The sequence below is a fragment of the Carcharodon carcharias genome, chromosome 5 (assembly GCF_017639515.1).
Source record: "Carcharodon carcharias isolate sCarCar2 chromosome 5, sCarCar2.pri, whole genome shotgun sequence".
NCBI lineage: Eukaryota > Metazoa > Chordata > Chondrichthyes > Lamniformes > Lamnidae > Carcharodon > Carcharodon carcharias.
Window position 1 is genome coordinate 131,327,133 of NC_054471.1, and position 27,376 is coordinate 131,354,508.

Genomic DNA, 27,376 nt, shown 5'->3' on the forward strand with positions numbered 1-27,376 from the left:
GCCAAATTTTTTCTTCTGGTGATGTTCATTAATCAATACAAAATAAAAATAATTGGTTATGTCCGATATTCAGATTAGAGGAGCTTGGGCTTCATAAAGACAGACATTGACTACAAAAACAGGGAAGTTATGCTGAACCTTTGCAAGATCTGGTTAGACCACAACTGAAGTATTGTGTTCCATTCTGATCACCACACTTGAGGGGCTGAGTTTAATCCTACCTGCCATGGCAGGAAACATGGTGGCCAGGCCCATTAATCGTGGGAGAGGCTTCTGGTGGCGGCAAAACCACCCATGATTTGTCAATTAGGCCCATTAATGACCCAATTGACATCCATTATCCCTGAGCATGCTGCTATTTCATGGTGGCTCAGGGATTTAAAGGAGGCCGCAAGCTTTCCCATGCCCTTGGAAAGCCGCCCAGCAAACCCTGTCGCGTTTGCCAATGATCTCCTAGGTGGTGGGGTTTCCCATGTAGTCAGGCACTGTTAGGAAATCGAGATAGTTTAAGTAAGTTATATTGGTATTTGTAGGTGTTAGGAATGAATTTTAGCTTGAAAGCTTAAGTTTGATTTGCATTTCTGTGTCTGTCTGTTAAGAATGGTCAAACTGAGTTTTAGTATCATTTTAAAAGGCTGCTTGCATTTCTAATGAGAAGTTTACATCCCCTATAAAGTAAAAGTAAACGCAGAAGAGTAGAAGGAATAGTGCTGTTGACTAACAACAAGGGGACCAGATAGGCAGGTTCCTCTCACAGACATACACACAGAACTAAAGAAATAGCAGTATTAAGTTCACTTGAAGCCAGGACCCCAGAGAGTTTGGACACTTGGAGAGGGAGCTGCAGATTTCCCAAATAACAAAAAGGACCCAAGCAAAGAAAAAGCCCAAAAATCCAGGAGAATGGAAGTTGGGAAAGTCCAAAGGAGACCTTGTAGCCAAAGGAAGGACAAGAATCTGGGAAAAGGTCCTGTTAAGTGAAGTTAAGAGTGAGGGCAGGGAGAGAGGCTCCAAGCTTCAGATTTAAAGTGAAAACAGCTTGTAAGAAGCAAGAAAGTTCCAAGAGACAACTGAAGGTCTGTAGTTCTTTGCTATGGGCATGTGAAGCTGTTCTGTTGACGGCTGAGTCAGTGAGAGAGAGAATGCATGGAAGACAGCTTGAATGCATGTGATGGCCCAGGGAAGAGGAACATAAAAATTAGAGTTCAAAACCCTGGAGGTGAACTCTGATAGAAGGCGTCCGCAAGAAGTGTTGATTTGGGAGAGGATTCCAAGGCGAGGTCTTGGAGAGTGGAAATTGCAAAAGCTCGTGCGAAGGACGGAATTGAGTGAGACTAGTTGGCTCACGGTGTGACAAGCGTTTGGGGGGAGTTGGGGAGAGATCCATAGCATCTGGTTGAGGTGACATCTGTCACTTGAGGTCAGAATATGGTGTGTCTGACCACAGGTGCCATAGGTTTACATGGACAGTGTACTTACTGTGAACATTAAATTGTGACTTTTGTTGTCCTTACAAATCTGTATATACTTGTAAAGGTATAGTTGTAGGTGAAGGAGTATTGTAATATAGTCTATCTTTTCTTGGTGAATAAATATTTTATTCTTCTGTTAAAAATTCATCAGCTGACTCCTGTGGCTATTCATTCCACAATGTTCACCATTCGCGATTCCTCAGATACTAAACCAGTTCATGTCAAAATGCAGCAAGACCTGGACAATATCCAGGCTTGGGCTGACAAGTGGCAAGTAACATTCGTGCCACACACAAGTGCCAGGCAATGACCATCTCCAACAAGAGAGAATCCAACCATTGCCCCTTGATGTTTGATGGCACTACCATCACTGAATCCCCCACTATCAACATCATGAGGGTTACCATTGACCAGAAACTGAACTGGACTAGCCATATAAATACTGTGGCTACAAGAGCAGGTTAGAGGCTAGGAATCGTGCAATGAGTAAACCTCCTGACTTCCCAAAGCCTGTCCACCATCTTCAAGGCACAAGTCAGAGGTGTGAAGGAGTACTCCCCACTTGCCTGGATGAGTGCAACACTCAAGAAGCTTTACACTGTCCAGGACAAAGCAGCCCGCTTGATTGGCACCAGATGCACGAACATTTACTCCCTCCACCATCGACACATAGTAGCAGCAGTGTGTACCATCTACAAGGTGCACTTCAGGAATTCACCAAGGCTCCTTCGACAGCACCTTCCAAACCCATAACCAGCACCATCTGGAAGGACAAGGGCAGCAGATAGATGGGAACACCACCACCTGGAAGTTCCCCTCCAAGTCACTCACCATCCTGACTTCAGTCGTTCCTTCACTGTCATTGGGTCAAAATCCTGGAACTCCCTTCCTAACAGCACTGTGTGCTGTTCCTAACACATGTATCTATACCACATGGACTGCAGCGGTTCAAGATGGCAGCTCACTATCACCTTCTCAAGGGCAACTAGGGATGAGCAATAAATGCTGGCCTTCCAGGGAAGCCAACATCCAATGACGGAATAAAAAAAAGTAGCGATACTCCACATAGACCCTAACATTTATTTGTTTGCTTAACTATCAGGCTGGGTTCCACCCTGGGATCAGGCTTGTCCAGGGATGATCTCAGCTGTGGATCATAACAGACACCCTGGCATCGGGCAGAGGGGTGGCCACTGAAAGCCAACCCTGCCCTTGCCTTTGACCCTCTTGCGATCCCCTTCCCACCTTGTCTCCCCTTTGGTCTGGGGCCTCATGATGATACTAGCCCTCTGAGGGTGCATTGTCATGAGCTGCCACCTCTCCCATTGGCAGTGACAGTATGAGGAGAGGCTGGCAGCTCTTGGGTTTGACATCTGCTGCCAGGACCCCAAATGCAGGGAAGGCTCAATGGTGGCCACTTGAGTGGCTGACGGATACTTGATTCCGTCTGGCCTAACACAAGGAACTGAAAGCAGTTCCCTATCATTTTTCCAGCCGGTGGACAAGAACACCATTAGTCTGTAGGATGTAAGGATCCTTGAGAGAGTGCAGGGAAGATTTACCAGAATCGTTCCAGGGATGAGGGATTTTAGCTACAAGGTTAGATTGGAGTAGCTGGAGTTGGTCTTGGAACAAGGAAGATTGAGAGGAAATTTAATGAAGGTGTACAAGATTATGAAAGTTTTAGTTAAAGTGAAAAGCTGTTCCCATTTGCTGATGGTGCAATGACTTGGAGACACAGATTTAAGGTTGTAAGCCAGCGATGCAGGGGAATTGTGAGGAAGAACATTTTTCTGCAGCAAATGGTAACTATAGAGGAGAGAGAAAGATATTTGAATACAGACAGCTTACGTGACGATCAATTGGTTTGTAATTCTTTTTGAAAGATTTTGTTTAAATCTTTCTTCCTATTGTTCCTTATAAATAATGGAACTTGTCCATACAATTCTGTTGCTGGTAACTTTTAAAAGGCTTTTGGGCTGTATTGATGTACTGAATGTTTAAATGCCTGAGGCATTTAAGTGCCTGAATTGTGGTGAGAGTGACTGCCCTTGACATCAAGGCAGCATTTGACCAAGTGTGGTATCAAGGAGCCCCAGCAAAACTGGGGTCAGTGGGAATCAGGGGGATAACTCTCTCTGGTTGGATTCATACCTAGCACAAAGGGAGATGATTGTGGTTGTTTGAGGTCAATCATCCCAGTTCCAGGACATCACTGCTGAGTAATGTCCAAGGCCCAACAATCTTCAGCTGCTTCATCAATGACCTTCCTTCTATCATAAGGTCGTAAGTGGGGATATTCGCTTATGATTGTACAATGTTCAGCACCATTCGCAACTCCTCAGATACTAAAGCAGTCCATGTTCAAATGCAACAAGACCAGGACAACATTCAGGCTTGGGCTGACAAGCGGCAAGTACCATTTGTGCCATGCAAGTGCCAGGCAATGACCATCTCCAACAAAAGAGAATCTAACCATAGCCCCTTGATTTTCAATGGCATTACCATCACCTAATCCCCCACTATCAATATCCTGGGGATTACCATTCACCAAAAACTGAACTGGACTAGCCATATAAATACTGTGGCTACAAGACCAGGCCAGAGGCTAAGAATCCTGCAGTGAATAACTCACCTCCTGGCTCCCCAAAGCCTGCCCACCATCTACAACGCAGAAGTCAGGAACGTGATGGTATACTGTCCACTTGCCTGGATGAGTTCAACTCTAATACTCAGGAAGCTTGACACCATCCAGGACAAAGCAACCCGTTTGATTAGCACCCCATCCCCAAACACCCACTCGCTCCACCACCAACGCACAGTGGCAGCAGTGTGTACCACCTACATGGTGCACTGCAGGAACTCAACAAGGCTCCTTAGACAGCATCTTCCAAACCCATGAGCACTGTCATCCAGGACAGAACACCACCACCTGGAAGTTCTCCTCCAAGCCACTCACCATCCTGACTTGGAAATATATCGCTGTTCCTTCACTGTCACTGGGATGAAATCCTGGAACTCCCTTCCTAACAGCAATGTGGGTGTACCTACACCACATGGACTGCAGCAGTTCATGAAGGCAGCCCACTACTGCCTTCACATGAGTAACTATGGATGGGCAATAAATGCTGGCCCAGCCAGTGATGCCCATATCCCATGAATTAATTTTTTAAAAAAAGTTGCCACCCTCGTGATCTCCGGCAATTACACAGTCTCACTCCATTATATCAAAGACAACAGCTGATGAGTTGTAGTTCAGAACAAGGCATTAAAGATAAACAGGCAAATTCCTCAAACAATAACATGATTTAATCTTTTGTAAAAATATTTGCAATGCAGACTTCTTTAATGAGCTTTGTGTGGAAGGTACGAAGTAAAGTGAATCTGAGCAGTCTCGTAACTTAGCCATGACTAAAACTGCCTGGAATTCATTGAGTATCCCCCTCAGAGGCCATATGTTAGCTAATGTGAAAAATGGGATATTACTTTGAATATGGTACACTTTTGACACAGCATTATGATTTATTGATTGTATAATATAGATGGAGCTTTAATCTGCATGTTATACAATCTGGGAGCACTAATTACAGAATTACAGAATCTCGCAGTGCAGAATTGGCCCTTCAGCCCATCGAGTCTGCACCAACATGTGAGAAACACCTGACCTACCTACCTAATCCCATTTACCAGCACTTAGCCCATAGCCTTGAATGTTATGACGTGCCAAGTGCTCATCCAGGTACTTTTTAAAGGATGTGAGGCAACCCGCCTCCACCACCCGCCCAGGTAGTGCATTCCAGACTGTCACCACCCTCTGGGTAAAAAGGTTTTTCCTCACATCCCCCCTAAACCTCCTGTCCCTCACCTTGAAGTTGTGTCCCCTCGTGACTGACTCTTCAACTAAAGGGAACAGCTGCTCCCTATCCACCCTGTCCATGTCCCTCATAATCTTGTACACTTCGATCGGGTTACCCCACAGCCTTCTCTGCTCCAACCTCTCTTCATAACTTAAATGTTTAATTCCAGGCAACATCCTAGTGAATCTCCTCTGCACCCCCTCCAGTGCAATCACATCCTTCCTATAATGTGGCAACCAGAACCGCACACAGTACACCAGCTGTGCGTCACCAAGGTTCTATACAACTCAACAAGACCTCCCTACTTTGTAATCTATGCCTTGATTGATAAAGTCCCATACGTCTTTTTCACCACCCCACAAACATGCTCCTCCACCTTCAGAGATCTATGGACACACGCCAAGGTCCCTTTGTTCTTCAGAACATCCTGGTGTCATGCCATTCATTGAGTACTTCCTTGTCAAATTACTCCTTCCAAAGTGTATCAACTCACACTTTTCAGGGTTAAATTCCATCTGTCACTTATCTGCCCATTTGACCATCCCGTCTATATCTTCCTGTAGCCCAAGACACGCAATCTCACTGTTAACCACCCTGCCAATCATTGCGTCATCCGCAAACTTACTAATTCTACCCCCCACATAGTCATCTATCCCTGTGGTACGCCACAGGACACTGGCTTCCAGTCACTAAAGCAGCCTGCTTTCATCACCCTCTGTCTCCTACAATTAAGCCAATTTTGAATCCACCTTATCAAATTACCCCGTATCCCATGTGCATTTGCCTTCTTTATAAGTCTCCCATGTGGGACCTTGTCAAAGGCTTTGCTGAATCGATATTAACAACATCAACTGCGCTACCCTCATCTACACACCTGGTCACCTCCTCAAAAAATTCAATCAAATTTGTTAGGCATGACCTCCCTCTGACAAAGCCATGCTGACTATCCCTGATCAAACCTTGCCTCTCCAAGTGGAGATAGATTCTCTCCTTCAGAATTTTCACCAATAGTTTCCCTACCACTGACATGAGACTCACTGGTCAGCAGTTCCCTGGCTTATCTTTACAACCCTTCTCAAATAGCGAAATCACCTTAGCTGTTCTCCAGTCCTCTGGCACCTCCCCCATGGCCAGAGAGGAATTAAAAATTTGGGTAAGAGCCCCCTGTGATCTCCTCCCTTGCCATCCTCAGTAGTCTGGGACACAAATCATCCTGACCTGGAGATTTGTCCACTTTTAAGCCTGCCAACACCTCTAACGCCTTGTCACTCCCTTTATCAATTTGCTCAAGAACCTCGCAGTCGGTCTCCCCGAGTTCCATACCTTCATCCTCTTTCTCTTGGGTGAAGACGGATGTGAAGTATTCATTCAAGACTCTACCGATGTCCTCTGGCTCCACCCATAGATTAACCATGCATGGAAGAAATAAAAAAATTCCTTTGCCCTGATCACTGTACTTTCCCAAAGCCTTTCCAAAGCAAAATAAATGTTCAAAGGAGGGAACAGAACTTTTTTGCTACATTGCTTTTGTTATTGTTGTTAATGAACACATTTTCTGAATATTTTATCAATGCACACTTTAATTGATTTTACAGCGTTAAAGGTCATAAACAAAACCTAATATAACAGAAGCCTTTTATGCTTTTCAGTATCCTTTTCACATTCAAATAATAACTTTTTGTGACTTGATTTATACACTGCTTGAATCTTGTATAAACAAAATACAACAGTCAGAAGCAGTTGTTGATGCAGTTCTTATAAAATTCAGCCTGATTATGCAAATATTGAATATCTCATTATCTTAACAATATCTTTTTAACTGTGTGACAATATTATCACACTGTTCAGAATAAACAATGGTATTTTCTTTCCATTTTTACTCCAAATTTTGTTTCTTAGTTTTATAATTAGATTCTGAAGGTTTTTTTACTCCTGTGATCTTTTTCATAGCGGCACTTTCTAGGTGAAGCTTTACAAAAATCTATCAGTAATGTAAGTGAGATGCAATTTTCATCCTGCCTGATACCTGATGTGTAGGCGCGGCATGCTTGCATTACTCGATCTATTCATTTTAAAGTATAATTTCTTTGAACACATGTTGTTCTATCGTGGAAAAATAGTCAAGTTTGTTTTAAAATATGTGAAACTTAAAAACCAGTCTTAAAATAATGCAGTACTCATCTCGCCTGTCGTGTATATATACTCATATATATAAAATATATATGTATATATGTGTGTGATTGTTGCATGTTTGCATTATTTGAATTGCTTTCATTTCTCATAACATAAACTGCATTAACTTACAGAAAAGATTTAACCAAGAGATAAAAAGATCCAAAATTGTGAAATTTATTCTTAAAGACAGTGCCCAGCATATGAAGAATTAACATTCCTTTTTAAAAGGTACATACATTTCATTTGAATGGTCACATAATCCCAAATGTTGCAAAAGGGGATATTTATTAGTCTTTCCTTATTGTGTTTTATGACCAAAAAGCTCTACATGAACACTGCTTGGGAACAGACAGCTTGTGTGCTACTGTTTCCGCTTCCCACTCCTTCAAAAAGATTTTCTGTTCTGTCCAAGTAAAATGAGTAGTGATACACATAGTCCACCATTCCCATACTTATGTGAGTTTGCAGAGCTGCCATTTATCATATTTCTTAACATAGAGTTATCAGTTTTCCTAACATAATAGATTACATGGCAATTAAATAGATGTGTAATATGGTTGAGGCTGATGTATTTTAATTAGAAATTCTGGTTAAGGAGGAGTTAAGAACAGTGGTTTATAAGTTTTCTCTCCATTAGGAAGAATTGTGGCCCAGTCAGCAGATTTTATTTAAGACCAAGAAAGAAAGCTGATGTGGTTGCCTGTAAATTCAAAAGCAGCATGAAGTTGAAATTCCATAATGAAACTGAATACAGAACAAGGAGTTTCACTATTCTCTTATGCAGCAAGCAATGTGGTTTACGAGCTTTCCTCCATATTCAGCTTCTGAAGTTAAAACAATTGTATTTTAATATGTTCACTAAATATCTATGCATGAAATATTGTGCTAGTGGACCTTGTACGTGTGCATGAGAAGAAAGTAATTTGATAGAATGCAAACTATCACTTGTGCTTGCTGTAATTTGAATTTGATGTTTACAGGCTGTTTACAACATATGCATGTTAGCTTTTTTTGACCGTGATCTACAGACATTTACTGGGAGGCGGTGTAATGGTATTGTCACTAAACTAATACTCCAGATACCCAGAGTAATGCTCTGGGGACTAGGGTTCAATAAAAAATTCAATTAAAAAACTGGAATTAAAAGTCTAATAATAACCATGAAACCATTGTCAACTGTCATTAAAAAAAAACCCTCTGGCTCAATAATGTTGTTTGGTGAAGGAAATCTGCAGTCCTTACCTGGTCTGACCTATATGTGACTCCAGACTCACAGCAATGTGGTTGACTCTGCTATCTGAAATGGCCTAGCAAGTCACTCAGTTCTCAAGGGCAATTTGGGATGGGCAATAAATGCTGGCGCAGCCAGCAACGCCCACATCCCATGAACAAATAATTTTTTAAAAATCAAGATAATAGTATTTGTTTCTGTATGGCCAAGACAATTAATTTACAATGGTTATGTTGAAGGGTGGTTTTTAAAATATAGTGCAGTTCTTTTCAGATTTGCTGTCTCATGTCTGTGGACACCCTGAGTATGTGAAATATACCCAGTTCGTGCTTTCTTAAATAGGATAAGGGGGGAAAAAATGAAGATTGGTATGAGGGTGCTCCAGAATATTTCATGATTGTAAGCACAGAAACCTAAAATTACATCTTTAATGCTATTTATTGGTACTCTAACTATGTTGCACTAAGCCAACCACATGGAATAATTTTCCAATGTTTCACTTCTTTCTTGGAGCTTTGCATGTCAGGAGCAAGAAGCCTTATTGTGCACTGAGGGCGATTGCCTACGGTCAGGAAAATATAAAACACTTTGGACTGGATTTTCCTATCCTGAATCAAGTTGGAATGGAGGCAGAGCAGCAAAAAAAAATGGTGCGGCAGCCTGCGTGTCAGCCTGTTGCCTCCCTTCCCGATTCTGACAATTTTCCTGAGGACAGGAAGTTGGTGGAGGGGCGGTGAATAAGGAGTAAATGGGAAAGTGAAGTCACCCTTCTCGTTAGTTGAACAGCTTGAGGTCGTTGGAGAGCTCGCTTCCTGACCTTCCGAGATTTTCACAGGAGTGGGTGGCCATTAGGAGCTCTCTGAAGCTGGCCAGCAGCAGCCTAGCAGGATCAGGGGCAACAGTACTGAAATAGTTTTAGTTAACGCCAAAATGTGAAAGTTTGGATTAAAAAAAATGACTGAGCAGTAATAAATTTTACTAACCAACCTTCCCCTGCTCTCTTCTGGGTTCCAGTTCTCCATTTGTGCTGACCATTTTGAAGATGATGATCCTCTCATTTTTCCTAAGACCATGCGCAGATAGCTGCCAGAGCAATGGTTGCCAATTTGGACCACAATGTGGCCAGCTTCCCTGGTGTTCCACCTCCATTTCCATTCTTCCCCCCAATGCCACCCCCTGCATCACCCCAGCCACTGATTGGCAACAGATCTGTCTCCAGGGTCCTACCCTCTGAAAATCCCGATTCACGGCATGCTGGATGGAGATGGAGGTGGGTTCACCACTCAGAATCAAATCTACATCCTGATTTCTTCCTTCATTGGGAAAATCCAGCCCTCTGGGTAGGGAAAACCTAGTGTGAAATTGGAAAATTACAGGTTATGCTCTCAAAACTGCAATCTACAGTTGCACAATTATTTTCCACAGTTCCTAATCTAAAAAAACGAAGCATGTGAGCAATTCAGCTTCAAGAATGTCTTTGCGCAAACTGCTGACTCTAGAAAATGCTTGCAGACATGGCCTTCTGTGTAGTGCATTGAACATTATTGTTCTACTATCCATCAGTCATTTGTCATTGCTTTTGATCTGTAAGGACAATTTCCACTTCATGGTTTGAGGTTAAATGCATGAAAGTGTTTAACCTATCAAATCAAGATAAACATAATTGAGTTGCTGTCTTTATATTTGGTTTACTCATATTGCTATCTTTAATTCTTGTTTCACTGTTAAATTTTGTCCGCTGTAGATCTCCTTATTGAAACAAAGCCTTGAAATGCAGTTATCCCAGTCTCAAGACTCCTTGCAAAAGCTACAGTGCCAGTTCAACCGTGAGAGACAGCGGCTCACACAGCAAATGGAGGGGATGGAGGACGAGCATAAACGCAGACTTGCATCTTTGGAAGATGCGCACAGGATTGCTTTTAGAAATATGGAGGAATCCAAGGACTGTGAATGCAAGGTATGTTGTTGTAATACTATACTTTCAAATGCTGAATTGACTTTTATTTTTTTCACTTGGCTTTTTTTTGTGCACTTGTCAGATAATACATTTAACAACCTATTAAATAACTGCCACCTGCAGTTATGGAATAATCTTTGATTAGTGACTTCCTCACATTCTACCCCTAAAATAGAAGACTTGTCGATAATATTGAAAAGTCCTCCTCACAGGGATTTAGATTATGACATTAGGCTATTGTCATAATTAAAACTTTTCTATTTATTATAAGTTGATCGTGAAGCTCTTTAGAAGTACTTTTTCTCTATGGCTCAAATTATAGAAAGATTTTATTGCTTTTCTATAGCATAGAATTCTACATAGTATCATGAGTCCTGATTCATAATCAGTTTTAGGTTTAATTTAGCAGCAATTCCTATGCTTGGAATTTTTAATATTGAAATTTTTCTATGATTATAATGTATAATCTTTGTAATTTCTATTCACACTGTGCAGTACAGGGAACATTTTGGTAGTGAGTGAACTTTACAAATGGGTTTGGGTTCCTGATAACCACAAACACTGATTCCAGAGACTAACGCCTGCTTCAGCCCATCTGTTACTCAAACCCTCACCCATGCTTTTGATACCTTGAGACTCAAGTATTACAATGCTCACCTGGCTGGCCTCTCATCCTCACCCCTCCCCAAACTAGATTTCATCCAAAACTCTGCTGCCCATAACCTAACTCACACCAACTGCATTTCACCCAACATCCCTTGCTCGACTTATGTTGGTTCCTGCTCCACCAATATTTTGATTATAAACGTCTCATTCTCATGTTCAAATCACTCCATGACTTCACTCCTCCCTCTATCCTGTAACCTTCGCCAGTCCTACCACTTTCTGAGAATCCTGTGATCTTCCACTCTGTCCTCTTACCCATTCTCACTTCCTTCACAACATCACTTACAACTGTGCCTTCAGTTGTCTTGACCCAAAGATCTGGAATTCTCTCACAAAACTTCTCTGCCTCTCCACCTCTCCCTCTCTCTTTTAAGACATGCCTTAAAACTGATATCTTTGACCAAGCTTTTGGTCACCAATCCTAATATTTCATTCTTTAGCACTCTTTCAGTTTTTGTCTCTTTAGGCTCTTGTGAAGTTCCATGTCACGTTTTCCTGTGTTGAAGGTGCTTTATATGTTGTTATTGCCATTGTTGTTGTCATTGTCTAACCTGAATTGGCAATATTACTCAGAAACTGAGGCAAAATATGGGAGGAAATAGGAGGGAAGGGAAACTCATTCTACTGATGTAGGGCATGCTCTTCTGAAATTATCAATAAATTATAATCATTTTGCATGCAGTACGTGCTGGGCAGAATTTTCCATTCCTACCAGCGGGTGGGGGCACAAAATTTGGAGTGTTTGCAAAAGTCAGTTTCCCACAGAGGGAAAATAGTTTGGAATTTTGGCCTTCCGACTTTCATAGCAGGCTAAAGGATTTCCTAATACTTTCCTGCTGACCCATGTCAGGAATCATATTTGCATCTCTTTGCATCTCATGAATGCTCATTAAAAATGCAATTCACCGGAATCACATTCTCCCTCCAAATTTAAATGACTTACCAGCAGATAATTAGAACACCCTGTTTCACGACTGTATATAAGTGACGTGCACCTGGCGACCTTCACTTCACCAGCTACTTCAAGGTATGTAGATGCTTCTTTCACCTAGTTTTAATAGCGCTGCTGTGAAATCTCGGTGCCTCTCAGAAGCTGCGCCAAGGCTGGTGCGTGGGGGCCAATACCAATGGGGAGGGGGAAGACCGAGGTATGACTTTGGGAGGGGTGGGGAGTGGTTTGAACATGGGAGGGAAGGGGTGGGGGAAGGCAGAGGCATGAATCGGGGGAGTGAATGAGCAAAAGAGGGAAGACAGAGGCATGACTGGAGGGGAATGGGTGGAGCACAGGAGGGAAGGGAGGAACGTAACTGCAAGACTTTGGGGATTGTCAAAGGTTAAAGAGAGTTACTGTCACAATGGCAAACTGTCATTGCAGATGAGCGTGACTCAGAGGGAGCATGCCAGCATGGACATGTGCACTCGGGAATACAACATGTTGGCATGTGCACAACACATGTTCCCCTAGCAACATCAATCTGTGCTCAGCTAAATGATCAGTTCCCAGCATGTGAATGGGCACAGGTTATGTGATGTGCCGAATGAAGTGAAAAACCTTCTTTACCTGTGTGCTTTGTTCATTGTGATGCCAGAATGGCACAGAGGAGGACCGCTCCAGAAGGTCAGGGAGGAATATTGTGACCTAAAGCTCAAGCTTCTCATTAGGAGGTGCAAAGCCAGAGGGATATCTTCCACCCAAGAGGAAGGAGGAGCCATCTGAGTGTTGGCAAGAGAGCAAGGCAGGAAAGAGCAGCCACAGTGAGCACAGTGTGCAAGGAGCTGTGTACCCACAAGACGTTCATGTTCATGGCACAATGGTGACTGAAAGGGATATCCGCTGTGCCCCATCACCCAACCCCAACCAATCTGCTGACTGCCAACCCAGGGTTATGAAGGTAGGTGAAGAGAATGCGGGTTCCACAACATTTTGGTATCCTCATCTTCCACGGCTTCCCTGGCCCCTCCACCAAAGCCCATTTCTGTGGCACATGAGCCACTGACATGGCTGCCCCTGCAGAAATGCAAGGCCTGCATTCTCAGGTAGGTCCCCAACGCATCCCTGCATGATGAGGCTGGTCGCCACACTCCTTAATGCCATATAGCCAGAGAGGTGAACAGCCTGGTCGTATGTAGCACTACGTAGCGTGTTTGCAAATAGCATGAGTGGCTTCACCTTAACCACTAAAGGGTTCACAATGATGTCAATTAATTTTTTTTATTATTCATTCACGGGATGTGGCCTTCGTTGACTGGACCAGCATTTATTGCCCATCCCCAGTTGCCCTTGATGGGGTGGTGCTGAGCTGCCTTCTTGAACTGCTGCAGCCTATGTGGTGTAGGTGCACCCACTGTGCTGTTAGGAAGGGAGTTCCAGGATTTTGACCCAGTGACAGTGAAGGAACAGCGATATATTTCCAAGTCAGGATGGTGAGTGACTTGGAGGGGAACTTCCAGGTGGTGGTGTTCCTATCTATCTGCTGCTCTTGTCGTTCTAGATGGTCGTGGGTTTGGAAGGTACTGTCTAAAGTGACTTTGTAGTGGTTTGTTACAACTGAATGGCTTGCTAGGCCATTTCAGAGGGGAATTAAGAGTCAACCACATTGCTGGAGCCACGTGTAGGCTAGACCAGGTAAGGAAGACAGATTCCTTCCCTAAAGTGAACCAGATGGGTTTTTCCAACAATCGACAACAGTTCCACAGTTATCATTAGACTTTTAATTCCAGACTCCCATTGAATCCAAATTTCACCATCAGCCATGGCGGAATTCAAACCTGGGTCCCCAGAGCATTACCCTGAGTCTCTGGAGTACTAGTCCAGCGACAATACCACTACGCCATCACCTCCCCTTGATTAATCTCACAATGTTACTAGTAAGTTTTATTCACCTTGTAAATACACTCTATACTTTCTGCAATGGATGTGGTGGTCTGTCATCATAGAGTAATAGCTACAATTACCAGGTAAACATAAAGCAGCAGATCGTCGCTTGGTAATACAGAACTTGAGTATTGCTGAAGCTTTTTGTCTTACACTCATCAGGGCAGATTTGCAAGAATACCAAATCTCAAAAGGAAGAACAATTTATACTGCATAAGAAGATTGGTTGGCAAGTGGACTCTGATTGGTAGAAGTGTTGCCATGGAGAATGCTCCAGGAAACAGTTATCTGCCTAGCTTTTGTTTAAATTCAAACCAGGCAAATCGACTCTGGTCAAGGCATTGCCATGGAGAATGATCCAAGGAATGGATGTTCCCCAAGCTTTTGTTTAGTTGAAAAAGGTGCAATGCATGATCATGTTCTTTCTATGTACAAAGGACAAAAATTTGGACAAGAATGCCAGAGATTTGGTGTTCTTGCTAATCTGTCCTGATGAGTGCAAGATGAAAAGCTTTGAGAGCATGTCTCTTTTTCCAGCAATAATAAAGCAACAAGTTCTTACTAGTAGCAATGGAGACTGTAGCCTGCAGTCCATTTCTTCGTGTCAACATGAGTGTGAAGGATGTGGCCATGCATGTCCAAAAGTGAAAGGCAGAGTCTTCATTCAGACTTTGGGTATCTCCTCCCATTGTCACTCTGCCCTTTGCTGGCATCTGCATCTAAGGAGAGGGGGTGCTCCTGGGCCTTTTCCTCATCCTCCAATGAGATGGCCCCTTCGTCGGCCTCTGACCCCATGATGTTAATACCCTTCCACTAGACCATATTATGGAGCATGCAGCAAATCACTATTATCCTCAACATCCTTGCAGGCGAATACTGGAGTGCTCTTCCCAACTGGTCAAGGAATCTGAATTGCATCTTAAACAGGCCAGTAGCTTGCTTGATGATGGCCCTCGTCTTCAAATGGCTGATGTTATAGCGGCATTGGAGCCCTGTCTTTGGTTGCTTATTTAGGAGCATCCTTTGTCCATCACTAGCCAACCATGGATCGGTGCTCTAGGCTGGAAAAGTTGTGGCAGGTGTGACAAGGGGGTTAAGAGCCCAGACATCCATTACTCTGATGAAATATCTGAACCTTAAAATAAACATTATTTGATTGACAGCTCTGGCTCTCTGATCTTTGCTGTCAACTTCACAATGTTTATTCACACGCTGTTAAGAGGTTTTAATTGCCTGCAGTTTTTGTTATTGATACATTGAAGCGTCTGGATGATTGACACTGTTATTGAGCTGTAGTGAAAAGACTTCTTGTAATATAGTGGAAAGCAATAAATAATGAATGACTTGTTCAAAGCTTTACACGTACCATTGTCACTAGGGTTTATTGGTTCTATATAGTGTATAGTGGGTAAATGGGTATGGAATTGCCATAGCTTGGCAAGTGGGCATGAGGGACTGTGGGGGATGGGTGGGAGCCACAGCTTGACATAGGGCATGAGAGGTCATGGGAGGAAGGTGGGGTGCATAGCTTGGCATAGGGGGCCTGAGGGATCATGAGGGGATGGATGGCGGGGGGGCCATAGCCTGACATGGGGGGGTATGAGGTAACATGGTTGGGCTGTGGGGAGTGTGAGGGGTGGGAGGGCCATTGTGTTTTTATTTTAATTGGTACGAAGTCCCACAAAATAAAGGCCTGCCTTGGTACCTGGCAGCCCCTGTGGCTGCCTCTGACCTCTTTACTAGGTTGACTGGCCTGACTCCAGCTGCACCTGCCCTCTGGCAATGAAGATGCTGCCTTTCTGGGCACATTCTCCCAAGTGAGCAGGCCGAGCCTGGAGTTTTCACAACAAATCTAGGCCAAAGTTTGAGTGGCCATTGCCTCTCAATTCCTCTAGACATTTCGGCAATAGTAAGTGTTAACTCTACAGAAAAATCTGTTGCTTTCTAATGTCTCATCAATGACAAATTCAGACGGTCATTCACATTTAATGTCCTGATCATATAGGCAATTTACTTCCAACATCAGGCAGTTTCATGTGTCTGTAGACAAGGGGGAAGGTCACTTTTCCCCCTGGTAAATTGTCCATTTTCATTCCTTTTAAAAGTAAAGTATCCATTTTGTCATTAATCTGCAGGTACCCTACATGGGCGTAACAGGTTACAGGACACCCTTCGCTCAGTGTAATATCTCCTCCTCCTTCCTGCTGCTTTCTGTGGTGAAGCTACCAGCCCCTGCCCACGCACCCAGCTTTGGCTGCATGCTGCTGCTGTTGCCCTTCCTCAATCAGCTGTTATGTGTGATAATGCGTCCTCTATCACCTGTTTGTGGGATGATGCTACACCCATTTTTATGCTTCCTTCATTCACAACACACCCTTCACCCTGTGAGCCTGGTAGTCTGTCCTGTCTCTTACTTGGCTGCACGAAGCAAGGAAGAATACAGAGCTAAAAACAAAAAACAGCAGATGCTGAAAATGCAAAACAAAAACAGAATTACCTGGAAAAACTCAGCAGGTCTGGCAGCATCGGCGGAGAAGAAAAGACTTGACGTTTCGAGTCCTCATGACCCTTCAGCAGAACTGAGTGAATATTAGGAGAGGGGTGAAATATAAGCTGGTTTAAGGTGGGGGGGGCGGGGAGGGGTTGGGTGGGGGGAGAGAAGTGAAGGGGGGTGGTGTGGTTGTAGGGACAAGCAAGCAGTGATAGGAGCAGCTAATCAAAAGATGTCACAGACAAAAGAACAAAAGAACACAGGTGTTGAAGTTGGTGATATTATCTAAACGAATGTGCTAATTAAGAATGGATGGTAGGGCACTGAAGGTATAGCTCTAGTGGGGGTGAGGGGGCATAAAAGATTTAAAAATAATGGAAATAGGTGGGAAAAGAAAAATCTGTATAAATTATTGGAAAAAACAAAAGGAAGTGGGAAGAAACAGAAATGGGGTGGGGATGGAGGAGGGAGGTCAAGATCGAAAGTTGTTGAATTCAATATTTAGTCCGGAAGGCTGTAAAGTGCCTAGTCGGGGGATGAGGTGCTGTTCCTCCAGTTTGCATTGGGCTTCACTGGAACAATGCAGCAAGGCAAGGACAGACATGTGGGCAAGAGAGCAGGGTGGAGTGTTAAAATGGCAAGCGACAGGGAGGTTTGGGTCATTCTTGCGGACAGACCGCAGGTGTTCTGCAAAGCGGTCGCCCAGTTTACGTTTGGTCTCTTGAATGTAGAGGAGACCGCATTGGGAGCAACGAATGCAGTAGACTAAGTTGGGGGAAATGCAAGTGAAATGCTGCTTGACTTGAAAGGAGTGTTTGGGCCCATGGACGATGAGAGAGGAAGTGAAGGGGCAGGTGTTGCATCTTTTGCGTGGGAGGTGCCATAGGTGGGGGTTGAGGAGTACGGAGTGATGGAGGAGTGGACCAGGGTGTCCCGGAGGGAACGATCCCTACGGAATGCCGCCGGAGGGGGTGAAGGGAAGATGTGTTTGATGGTGGCATCATGCTGGAGTTGGCGGAAATCGCGGAGGATGATCCTTTGAATGCGGATGCTGGTGGGGTGATAAGTGAGGACAAGGGGGACCCTATCATGTTTCTGGGAGGGAGGAGAAGGTGTGAGGGCAGATGCGCGGGAGGTGGGCCAGACATGGTTGAGGGCCCTGTCAACGACCGTGGGTGGAAAACCTCGGTTAAGGAAGAAGGAGGACATGTCAGAGGAACTGTTTTTGAAGGTAGCATCATCGGAACAGATGCGACAGAGGCAAAGGAACTGAGAGAATGGGATGGAGTCCTTACAGGAAGCGGGGTGTGAGGAGCTGTAGTCGAGGTAGCTGCAGGAGTCGGTAGGCTTGTAATGGATATTGGTGGACAATCTATCACCAGAGATTGAGAAATTTCTCTCTCCCCTTGTCCAGTCCCTTCCCACCTACATCCGTGATTCCTCTGATACCTTACGTCACATCAACAATTTCCAGTTCCCTGGCCCCAACCGCTTCCTCTTCACCATGGACGTCCAATCCCTCTACACCTCCATCCCCCACCAGGATGGTCTGAGGGCCCTTCGCTTCTTCCTTGAACAGAAGCCCGAACAATCCCCATCCACCACTACTCTCCTCCGTCTGGCTGAACTTGTTCTCAAACTGAACAATTTCTCCTTCAACTCCTCTCACTTCCTCCAAATAAAAGGTGTGGCTATGGGTACCCACATGGGCCCCAGCTATGCCTGTCTCTTTATGGGGTATGTGGAACATTCCTTGTTCCAGTCCTACTCCGGCCCCCTTCCACAACTCCTTCTCCGGTACATCGATGATTACTTCGGTGCTGCTTCATGCTCTCGTCGGGACTTTGAAAAATTTATTAATTTTGCTTCCAATCTCCACCCCTCCATCATTTTCACGTGGTCCATCTCTGACACTTCCCTTCCCTTCCTTGACCTCTCTGTCTCAATCTCTGGTGATAGACCGTCCACCAATATCCATTACAAGCCTACCGACTCCCACAGCTACCTCGACTACAGCTCCTCACAGGCCGCTTCCTGTAAGGACTCCATCCCATTCTCTCAGTTCCTTCGCCTCCGTCGCATCTGTTCTGATGATGCTACCTTCAAAAACAGTTCCTCTGACATGTCCTCCTTCTTCCTTAACTGAGATTTTCCACCCACGGTCGTTGACAGGGCCCTCAGCCGTGTCCAGCCCATCTCCCGCACATCCGCCCTCACACCTTCTCCTCCCTTCCAGAAACATGATAGGGTCCCCCTTGTCCTCACTAATCACCCCACCAGCCTCCGCATTCAAAGGATCATCCTCTGCCATTTCTGCCAACTCCAGCATGATGCCACCACCAAATACATCTTCCCTTCACCCCCCCCGGGCGGCATTCCATAGGGATCATTCCCTCCGGGACACCCTGGTCCACTCCTCCATCACCCCCTACTCCTCAACCCCCACCTATGGCACCTCCCCATGCCCACGCAAAAGATGCAACACCTGCCCCTTCACTTCCTCTCTCCTCACCGTCCAAGGGCCCAAACACTCCTTTCAAGTGAAGCAGCATTTCACTTGCATTTCCCCCAACTTAGTCTACTGCATTTGTTGCTCCCAATGCGGTCTCCTCTACATTGGAGAGACCAAACGTAAACTGGGCGACCACTTTGCAGAACACCTGCGGTCTGTCCGCAAGAATGACCCAAACCTCCCTGTCGCTTGCCATTTTAACACTCCACCCTGCTCTCTTGCCCACATGTCTGTCCTTGGCTTGCTGCATTGTTCCAGTGAAGCCCAACGCAAACTGGAGGAACAGCACTTCATCTTCCGACTAGGCACTTTACAGCCTTCCGGACTGAATATTGAATTCCACAACTTTAGATCTTGACCTCCATCCCCACCCCCTTTGTTTCTTCCCACTTCCTTTTGCTTAATCCAATAATTTATATAGATTTTTCTTTTCCCACCTATTTCCATTATTTTTAAATCTTTTATGCCCCCCCACCCCCACTAGAGCTATACCTTCAGTGCCCTACCATCCATTCTTACTTAGCACATTCGTTTAGATAATATCAGCAACTTCAACACCTCTGTGTTCTTTTGTTCTTTTGTCTGTGACATCTTTTGATTATCTGCTCCTATCACTGCTTGCTTGTCCCTACAACCACACCACTCCCTCCACTTCTCTCCCCCCACCCAACCACCACCACCTCCCCCCCCCGCCCCCCACCTTAAACCAGCTTATATTTCACCCCTCTCCTAATATTCACTCAGTTCTGCTGAAGGGTCATGAGGACTTGAAACGTCAACTCTTTTCTTCTCCGCTGATGCTGCCAGACCTGCTGAGTTTTTCCAGGTAATTCTGTTTTTGTTAAGAATACAGAGCTGCTGCGCAGATCTGCCCTCCCTCTTTCACAACCTGCACCCGTCCACTCCCTCCCTTGTGGTCTGCCTCCAACCTCTATCTCTGAACTAAGAGCTCACTTTAAAATTTTCATTTGCAGAGCTCTGTGCAAGGGATAGACACCTTAAATGAGGCCTGCGGAAACATTTACACCTGCACCCATTCATGGATCCCACACTGGGCTCAGACCATTGCACTAGCGAAATTGAGTCTGTTTGGACTGAGCAATTTTAAATGGTCCAGCAGATTAGTGTTTCGTGCCTATGTGCTTCATGCTTCACCCCCTTTCCCCTGTCAGCAAAAACGGTACCCACTGGAAATGGGGGCTTAAGAACAAGAATAGGCCCTTTAACCCCTTGAGTCTGGTCTACCATTGAATGGGATCATGACTGATCTGTGGCCTTACTCTATGTAGTTATGTACAACTTGTAATTTTGGGCATATGGGTACACCTCTGAACACAAGGTGCAGGAGCTGCTTACAGGAACGCTCAAAAGAACACCTAAGGCAGATCTGAATTTCTAATAGTGACCTTAAATTGACCTGCCAAGTTGTACTTCCAGTACCAGACTAACCATGAGTTTTTACTAAGTTTAGAATAAGTTTCTTTATCTTCTTTGTTTTGCTTCAGTAAATACATTAAGGTATTTTTATTGCAGTCATTCAATTGCTAATTGATTGAAGTTTCATCTGTGTCCATTTGAGATTTTATGATCTCAGATTTTTATATATGGAGATCAGTAATTAATCTGCTAATAGAAAATTATGAATCAGAATTGTACTCTATGTATTATGAACTGTAAACAACAGCTTTAACTTTTATGTTACTTTAAATTTTACTTCACTTTTGAAAATCTGAAATTGTAATTTGTGAACTGGTTACATTACCTGAAAAGAGCCATGAAAGATAAAGTTGAATGGAGAAGCAAAGAATGTAATTGTGTTGAGTATATTTACAGCAGTTGGAAGAATGCTTAAACCAGCAGCATATGGAAGATTTGCAAACTCAGAAGGATGCTGAGAGAATTAATCTGGAGGCTTTGCAAAAGGAAGCAAAGCAGCAGCTACAGGATTTGAGGATAGAGCTGCAAGATGAAGGGAAATTACTACTTGGTATGTTTTCTTAATTCTTCTGATTCACATTATTGTTTATGATTAATGTGTTGTGCCTTTAATAAGTAATATACTTTTCTCTTTAGAAGTGATGAGTGCTTTTTAAAAATTCATTAATGGGATGTGAATGTCGCTGTTTAGGATCTAGGGTTTGTTTTAATTTAATTGTAAGATTTAGGTCAATTGCAATTACAGACTAAGTTGGGAGAGCTGATCTAAAAGGAACTGTCAGTTCAGTCTGGCTGCAGACCATACAGGATTCAAGTGTGTTTTCACAAGCTTCACAGAATTTATTAACTCTATGACAATAAGTACTAATCATGATATTTACCAAAAGATAGCGTTGAGCAGTTGCATTTACAGTGTAACACTGGTCCTCAACTTCCAGTTAACTGTCGCGCTCATCTCTTGATTGAAGTCTGTCTATTTTCTTCTTGATGATGCACACTTTGGGGTCTTACAAGTTCTTACTTTATACCCTTTCCAGACCTGGAAAGGATCCCATATTAAGTAAAACTTCTTTGCTGACTCCTCGATTAATTGGTAATTACCTCGTTGTTCTACCAAGGCTACACCTTGAGCTGGCATATATTTCAAGACCCTCACAACCATATAATTTGTGTTTGCAGGTGCTTCAATCTCACACTTCCTTGATACTGTTAACTATGCAATTCATGCATTTTGTCTTTCACAGCTCTTCAACCAAAGGTCACATCTCCTGTTGTTGTGGCTCCATGGTTACTTACCTAACGAAAGCAGTTTAAAAGGGTCAATATGCGCGGAGTCTGTTTTTACAGCTGTTTACTGGAAAGGAAATATTAACAGTCCTTTATTAGACAAAGAGTCAGATGTTTCCTGGGGCTGTCCAAAGTTTAAGACATTTCCAGTAAAGTTCTTATATTAACTGAATTAACCATTTTACATCACTTCTTGGCATTTCATACCACTTGTACAAAACTTTAACTAATATTCAACAACTTATCCATCATGCTTTGTGATTATTATACATACAGAATGCAATGTTAACAGGTGTTATATCCTTAAGTGTATCTAAGTTCTAACAGTACTATAATTATAAAAAGAAAGCCTAATCCTACAGCTGGCAAGGCCAACATTTATTTCTGCCCATAATTGCCTTTGAGAAAGTGGTGGTGAGCCACTGCCTTGAACGACTACAGTCTATGTGGTGTAGGTACACTCACAGTGCTATTCGGAAGGAAGTTCGAAGATTTTGACTCAGCGATGTTGAAGGAGCAACAATTTGATTCCAAGTCAGAATGGTGTATAACTTAGAGGTGAACTTGCAGAAAGTGGTGACTGCTTGTGACTGCTATCCTTATTTTTCTATATGGTAGCGGTTTTGGGTTTGGAAGATGTTGTTGAAGGAGTTTTGGGTGCTGCGGTGCATCTTGTAGATGATACAAAGGAACCCGCCAGTGACTGAACATAATATTTTTTAAAATGCCTGTGCCAGGCTTGTAGAGCTACTCTATTCAACTGCTGATCAGCTGACCTCACTTGGATCCTGGGATTGACACTCAGCTTCCCAGCAGCGGAGTGAGTCCCTTCTGTTACCATTTGCTGCTCCTTCACCTAAGCTAGTACCAGGTGTGGAATCAAAATGGTCGTCTTCAAACCCCACCGAGTTATAGGACAAAAAGCAATCTGAAAGAATTATGTTGTAACTTGGCTGAGCAGCACTTCACATCTTGGTATTGCTCGTTGCATCACTTCCCAATGGTTCGAACAAGCCATAGCTGGACGAAATCAGACTTGGTGTCCCAGAAATATAGGGCAGGATTTTATATCCTGTGGGCGGGCGTGCGCATGCCCAAGCTCATCAAGTGTAAAATAGTTCCCGATGACGTCGGGCAAGAATCCGATCCCAAGAGGTGGACCCTTTCCCAGCTGCCCCTGGGCTGGCTTGCGATGCCAGCCCGCTGCACCCCCCGACGTCTCAAAAATCCTGCCCATAAGCTTTCAATAATATCTGTTGAATTGGCACAAATACATAATTAGAAATGATTAACCGCAGAAATATCAGTGTTCCACCTAGAAAGGGTGGCATTGTTTTTGTATTTTAAGTCAGCCAACCTTACTCAGATTCTGGGACTGGCACTTGGTTTCCCAAGCAGCAATCATAAGAAAAAAGTTGAAAAATGCTTTTTAATTTCATGTGGTACTTCCAGAAATTAAATAAGTATTTTTGTAAGAGTTCTCCTACCTTAAAGCAATTATTCATTTTTATTTGAGTAGAAAACATGTTGGAAGATCCTGGAAGAAATAGTGAGACTTTTGCGAGATTGTAAGATGTTTAATTTTACTGACAAATCATGTCTTTCATAATAATTTGGCATATCTCCTGTTTCAAGCATGGACCTATTTCAACCATATTGATGCTTGGGTGAACAATTTACACTTACAAAATGGACACGGTATCAAATAATTTCTAAAATTTTAATTTTGATCCATTATCAGCAAATCATAAAATTTTATAGCTCTGAAAGGGCATTCAACCTATTGAACAATTTAACTATCCAGTTAATCCCGTTTCCTACTTTTTTCAACTTTTTATTCAAATGTTTATCTGTTTCTCTTTTGAAATCTATTATAAATTCTGCTTGAAGTTATTTTTGGTGGGGTTGTTTCTGTGCCCTAACATTCCTTTGCTTTAAAAAATCCTTCTAACTTCTTTCTTTGTTCTTTCATGTTCTTAAATTTATGCCCTCTAGTTACTTAACCATCTATCCATGATTTTTCCCTATTTACCTTATCAAAAATCATCTATAATTTTTAACACTTCTTCAATTTCTTAATGCTGATAGAAGAAAAATACATTCCCATTTTAAAAAACCTTATATGAAATATTAATATCTGATTGTTTGTACTTTCTCCCACAATAGGTAATCAATTGCAAAATATAAATCATTTAACCTATCAATTAGTTTTGGTTTCGTGGGGAAAGCCCAGACTTAGCAACAACAAAGAAATAACATCCCAGCATACTCATAATTTTTAACTTAGGTGAATGTTATGTGAGGTCAGGATTTTCCATTTGTCAGGCGGGCTCGGCAGGAGCGTGCGGGGGCAGTCATGGAGCCAACCGCCACCAGTATCAGCTCTGCACTGCAATTTCATGTGGGAGGGCCAATTAAGGCCTGCCCCGCGTGAATCGTGAGCAGTAGCATTTAACTGTGCGGGCGGTGGGAGGAGGGAGAGTTGGGTCCAGTGCTCTTACGTACATGCATGTGAAAGAGCACTTCAGCCTCCCTGAGGCACAGAGTTGCCTCAGGGAGACTGATGCGCTTTTTAAAAAAATAAATACATTAAAAATTTAATAAAACATGCCCCCTCATGTGACTGTGTCACATGAGATGGGACGTGTTTTTATTTTTCAAAGAAAGTTTTTATTTAATCTATAATAGCTTTAGGAAACTTCATCCCGCTCGTGGATGAGGTTTCCTAAAAAATGTAAAGGCCGCTTAGCCTTTTCACCTGCCCACCAACCGTAAGATTGGACGGGCAGCATAAAATTTAGGTTAATTACTTAGTTAATGGCCTTAATAGGCCTATCAATTATCTGCGGGCATGCAGCTGACTCTGGTGCGCGCCCGCCAACTGAATATCGCGTGACTTCGCGATGAAGTCAGGACACACGCCCAGTGTCATCGCGCGTCATTTTACGTTCCATCATGTCGGGTGCGCGCCCGCATGTCAAATGTAAAACTCTGCCCTGAATTTTTTTGAAACTCAAGCTATTTAAATTCTAAAACTTTTACTTCCGTCAAGACAGTTTTAAGAACATGATATTATGGGAAACAAAAATAAAAATACCTGGAAAAACTCAGCAGGTCTGGCAGCATCTGCGGAGAGGAACACAGTTAACGTTTTGAGTCCGTTTGACTCTTCAACAGAACTTTTCAACAGACTCTTCAGTGGAACTCCGCAATGCTACCAGACCTGCTGAGTTTTTCCAGGCATTTTTATTTTTGTTTTGCATTTCCAGCAACCGCAGTTTTTTGCTTTTATCATGATATTATGGGCTGCTGCCAATAGCATTGTTGGCCTTTCTCTTAAAGGTGTATTCTTTCTTAACTTTGTGTTTGGTCAACAGCCTAGAAAATCATTACGAAGATATTACAAAAACTAATGCTATATTGTCTGGTCTTTTTAGCCTCTTTGCGCTCGGACCTCAACTATCAGCATTCTATAGCAATGGATCAGCTGAGACAAAACCACCAGCAGGAAATGGCAGCTGTGAGAATGGAATTAGATCGGGCTATTGAGCTGCACAGACAGCAGGTGGGTCAGTTCATTGTTCTATTCCTTTTCTTAAGAAAAGTGCATTGCCACAGTTTACACATCATATAGGCCAGAATTTTACCTTCGGTGTGCGGCTGCGTGCCCGACACGCACGAGCATAATATGACGCACGATGATGTCGGGAGTGCATCTCGATGTCACCGCGCACACGCGCGATACTTCAATAATTGAAAGGCCTATTAAGCCATTAGCAAGCTCATTAAGTTAAAATTTATGCTGCCAGTCCAACCTAACAGATGTGAGGCTAACTGGCCTATAGTTTCCTGCTTTCTGTCTTCCTCCTTTCTTGAATAGAGGTGTCACATTTGCAATTTTCCAATCCAATGGGGCCTTTCCAGATTCTAGGGAACCTTGGAAGGTCACAACCAATGCATCTACTATCTCTGCAGTCCCTTCCTTTAAGATCCTAGGATGCAGGGTTCCGAAGAAGTCATATTGGACATGAAACATTAACTCTGTTTCTCTATCCACAGATGCTGCCAGTCCTGCTGACTTTTTCCAGAACTTTGTGTTTTTATTTCGGATCTGGCCTGGATTTTCCAGCCCCGCCGTGGCGGGACCTGCCATGGGCAATGTGGTTAGCCAGCCAAAAGTCCATTGACTTTCAGTGGGACCGGAAGATCCTGACAGTGGATGGGACCTGAAAATCTCAGCCTCCAGCATCCGCAGTATTTTGCTTTTATTTTACTGTTTAAAACAGTAACTCTTAGATTAGCTTATTGCCTACTTTTCCACTTATAATCAAATCCTTCACACATGAGTCTTCTTTCATTTTTGTACTCTTTACTAAGAAATACCTGTTCCTTTCTCTTACCTCTTACCTCTGTCTCATGATTTGAATTATTGTGACGTGTGTTGGTATTTGTAAACAGCAGCTGATAAACTGGAGAATAAGTTGAGTGAAACCATGTTTTCAATAATACGTTTTCATAATGGATGCACATTGTCCCAGTGGGTTTTTTGTGTGGGAATGGGGGGGAGGGAGATTGAAAATCCAGCCATTTTGTTCCTTATGGGCTTTATTAGGAATTTTTCACATTAAATTGTGTGGGGCATGCTTGGGTGAGGTTCAAGTGGGAGTGCATTTCATAAAATTACCCCTTTATACTGGTATATGCCTACTAATTCATCAGATTCCTTTTGCAATCTAGAAGAAAGAACTACTGAGCCGAGTATCTGATCTACAAGAAGAAGTACGGCACCGTGAGCAACACATGAAAGAGCTGGATGTGGAGAATCTGTCTATGCATGACAATTTAAGCACCTTGACCAAAGAGCTTGAGTATAAAGGGAATGAAGTTTTAAAAATTCGCAGTGAAGTCAACCAGAAAATTAGGTAAAAGAGGTGGGGTGGAGTGGGTACGGGGGGATAAACAATTCTGAAAAAAATGTTGAGTTAATTTTTGGCTCATCATTTTAACATTTCTTTAAAAATCAGGTAAAAACTAGTTCCTATTAGAATGAAATAATCTTGAAATTGGCAATAGAAGTTTTGAATTTTGTACTTTCTTGACATTTTATCAAGTACACCATGTCCAGTTCAGGAATCAATTTGTAATTTAAAAAATGAATCATAATTGATCAGTGCTTGCTGAAGCTGAAGGAGGTTTGGCTTTGAACATAAGAACTAGGAGCAGGAGTAGGCAATTCAGCCCCTCGAGCCTGCCTCACCATTCAATGCGATCATGGCTGATCTCATTTCACCCTTGAAGAGGAGAAGTTACACTCTCCGATCCCACAACGACCACAGAGACTCAGGATTCCTTTTAACCGGTTTTATTCAAGCATATGCAAGGGAGTCACAACCATTCCTAAGAACGAAGTTCCTGC

At 43.2% G+C, this 27,376-nt stretch overlaps 1 protein-coding gene across 2 annotated transcripts in view; it reads left to right on the top strand.

Annotated features, from left to right (window-relative positions):
* fam184ab (family with sequence similarity 184 member Ab) overlaps window positions 1-27,376 on the top strand; it is a 210,289-nt gene that overhangs the window by 148,348 nt on the left and 34,565 nt on the right. The window contains exons 10-13 of one of the 2 annotated variants that reach the window (XM_041188881.1): window positions 10,480-10,692; window positions 21,070-21,223; window positions 25,398-25,525; window positions 26,698-26,882. In XM_041188881.1, the coding sequence (XP_041044815.1) occupies window positions 10,480-10,692; window positions 21,070-21,223; window positions 25,398-25,525; window positions 26,698-26,882 (680 nt within the window). Of the gene's footprint in view, window positions 1-10,479; window positions 10,693-21,069; window positions 21,224-25,397; window positions 25,526-26,019; window positions 26,446-26,697; window positions 26,883-27,376 lie in introns of those variants that run through there. The other variant, XM_041188882.1, reaches the window with a different exon arrangement.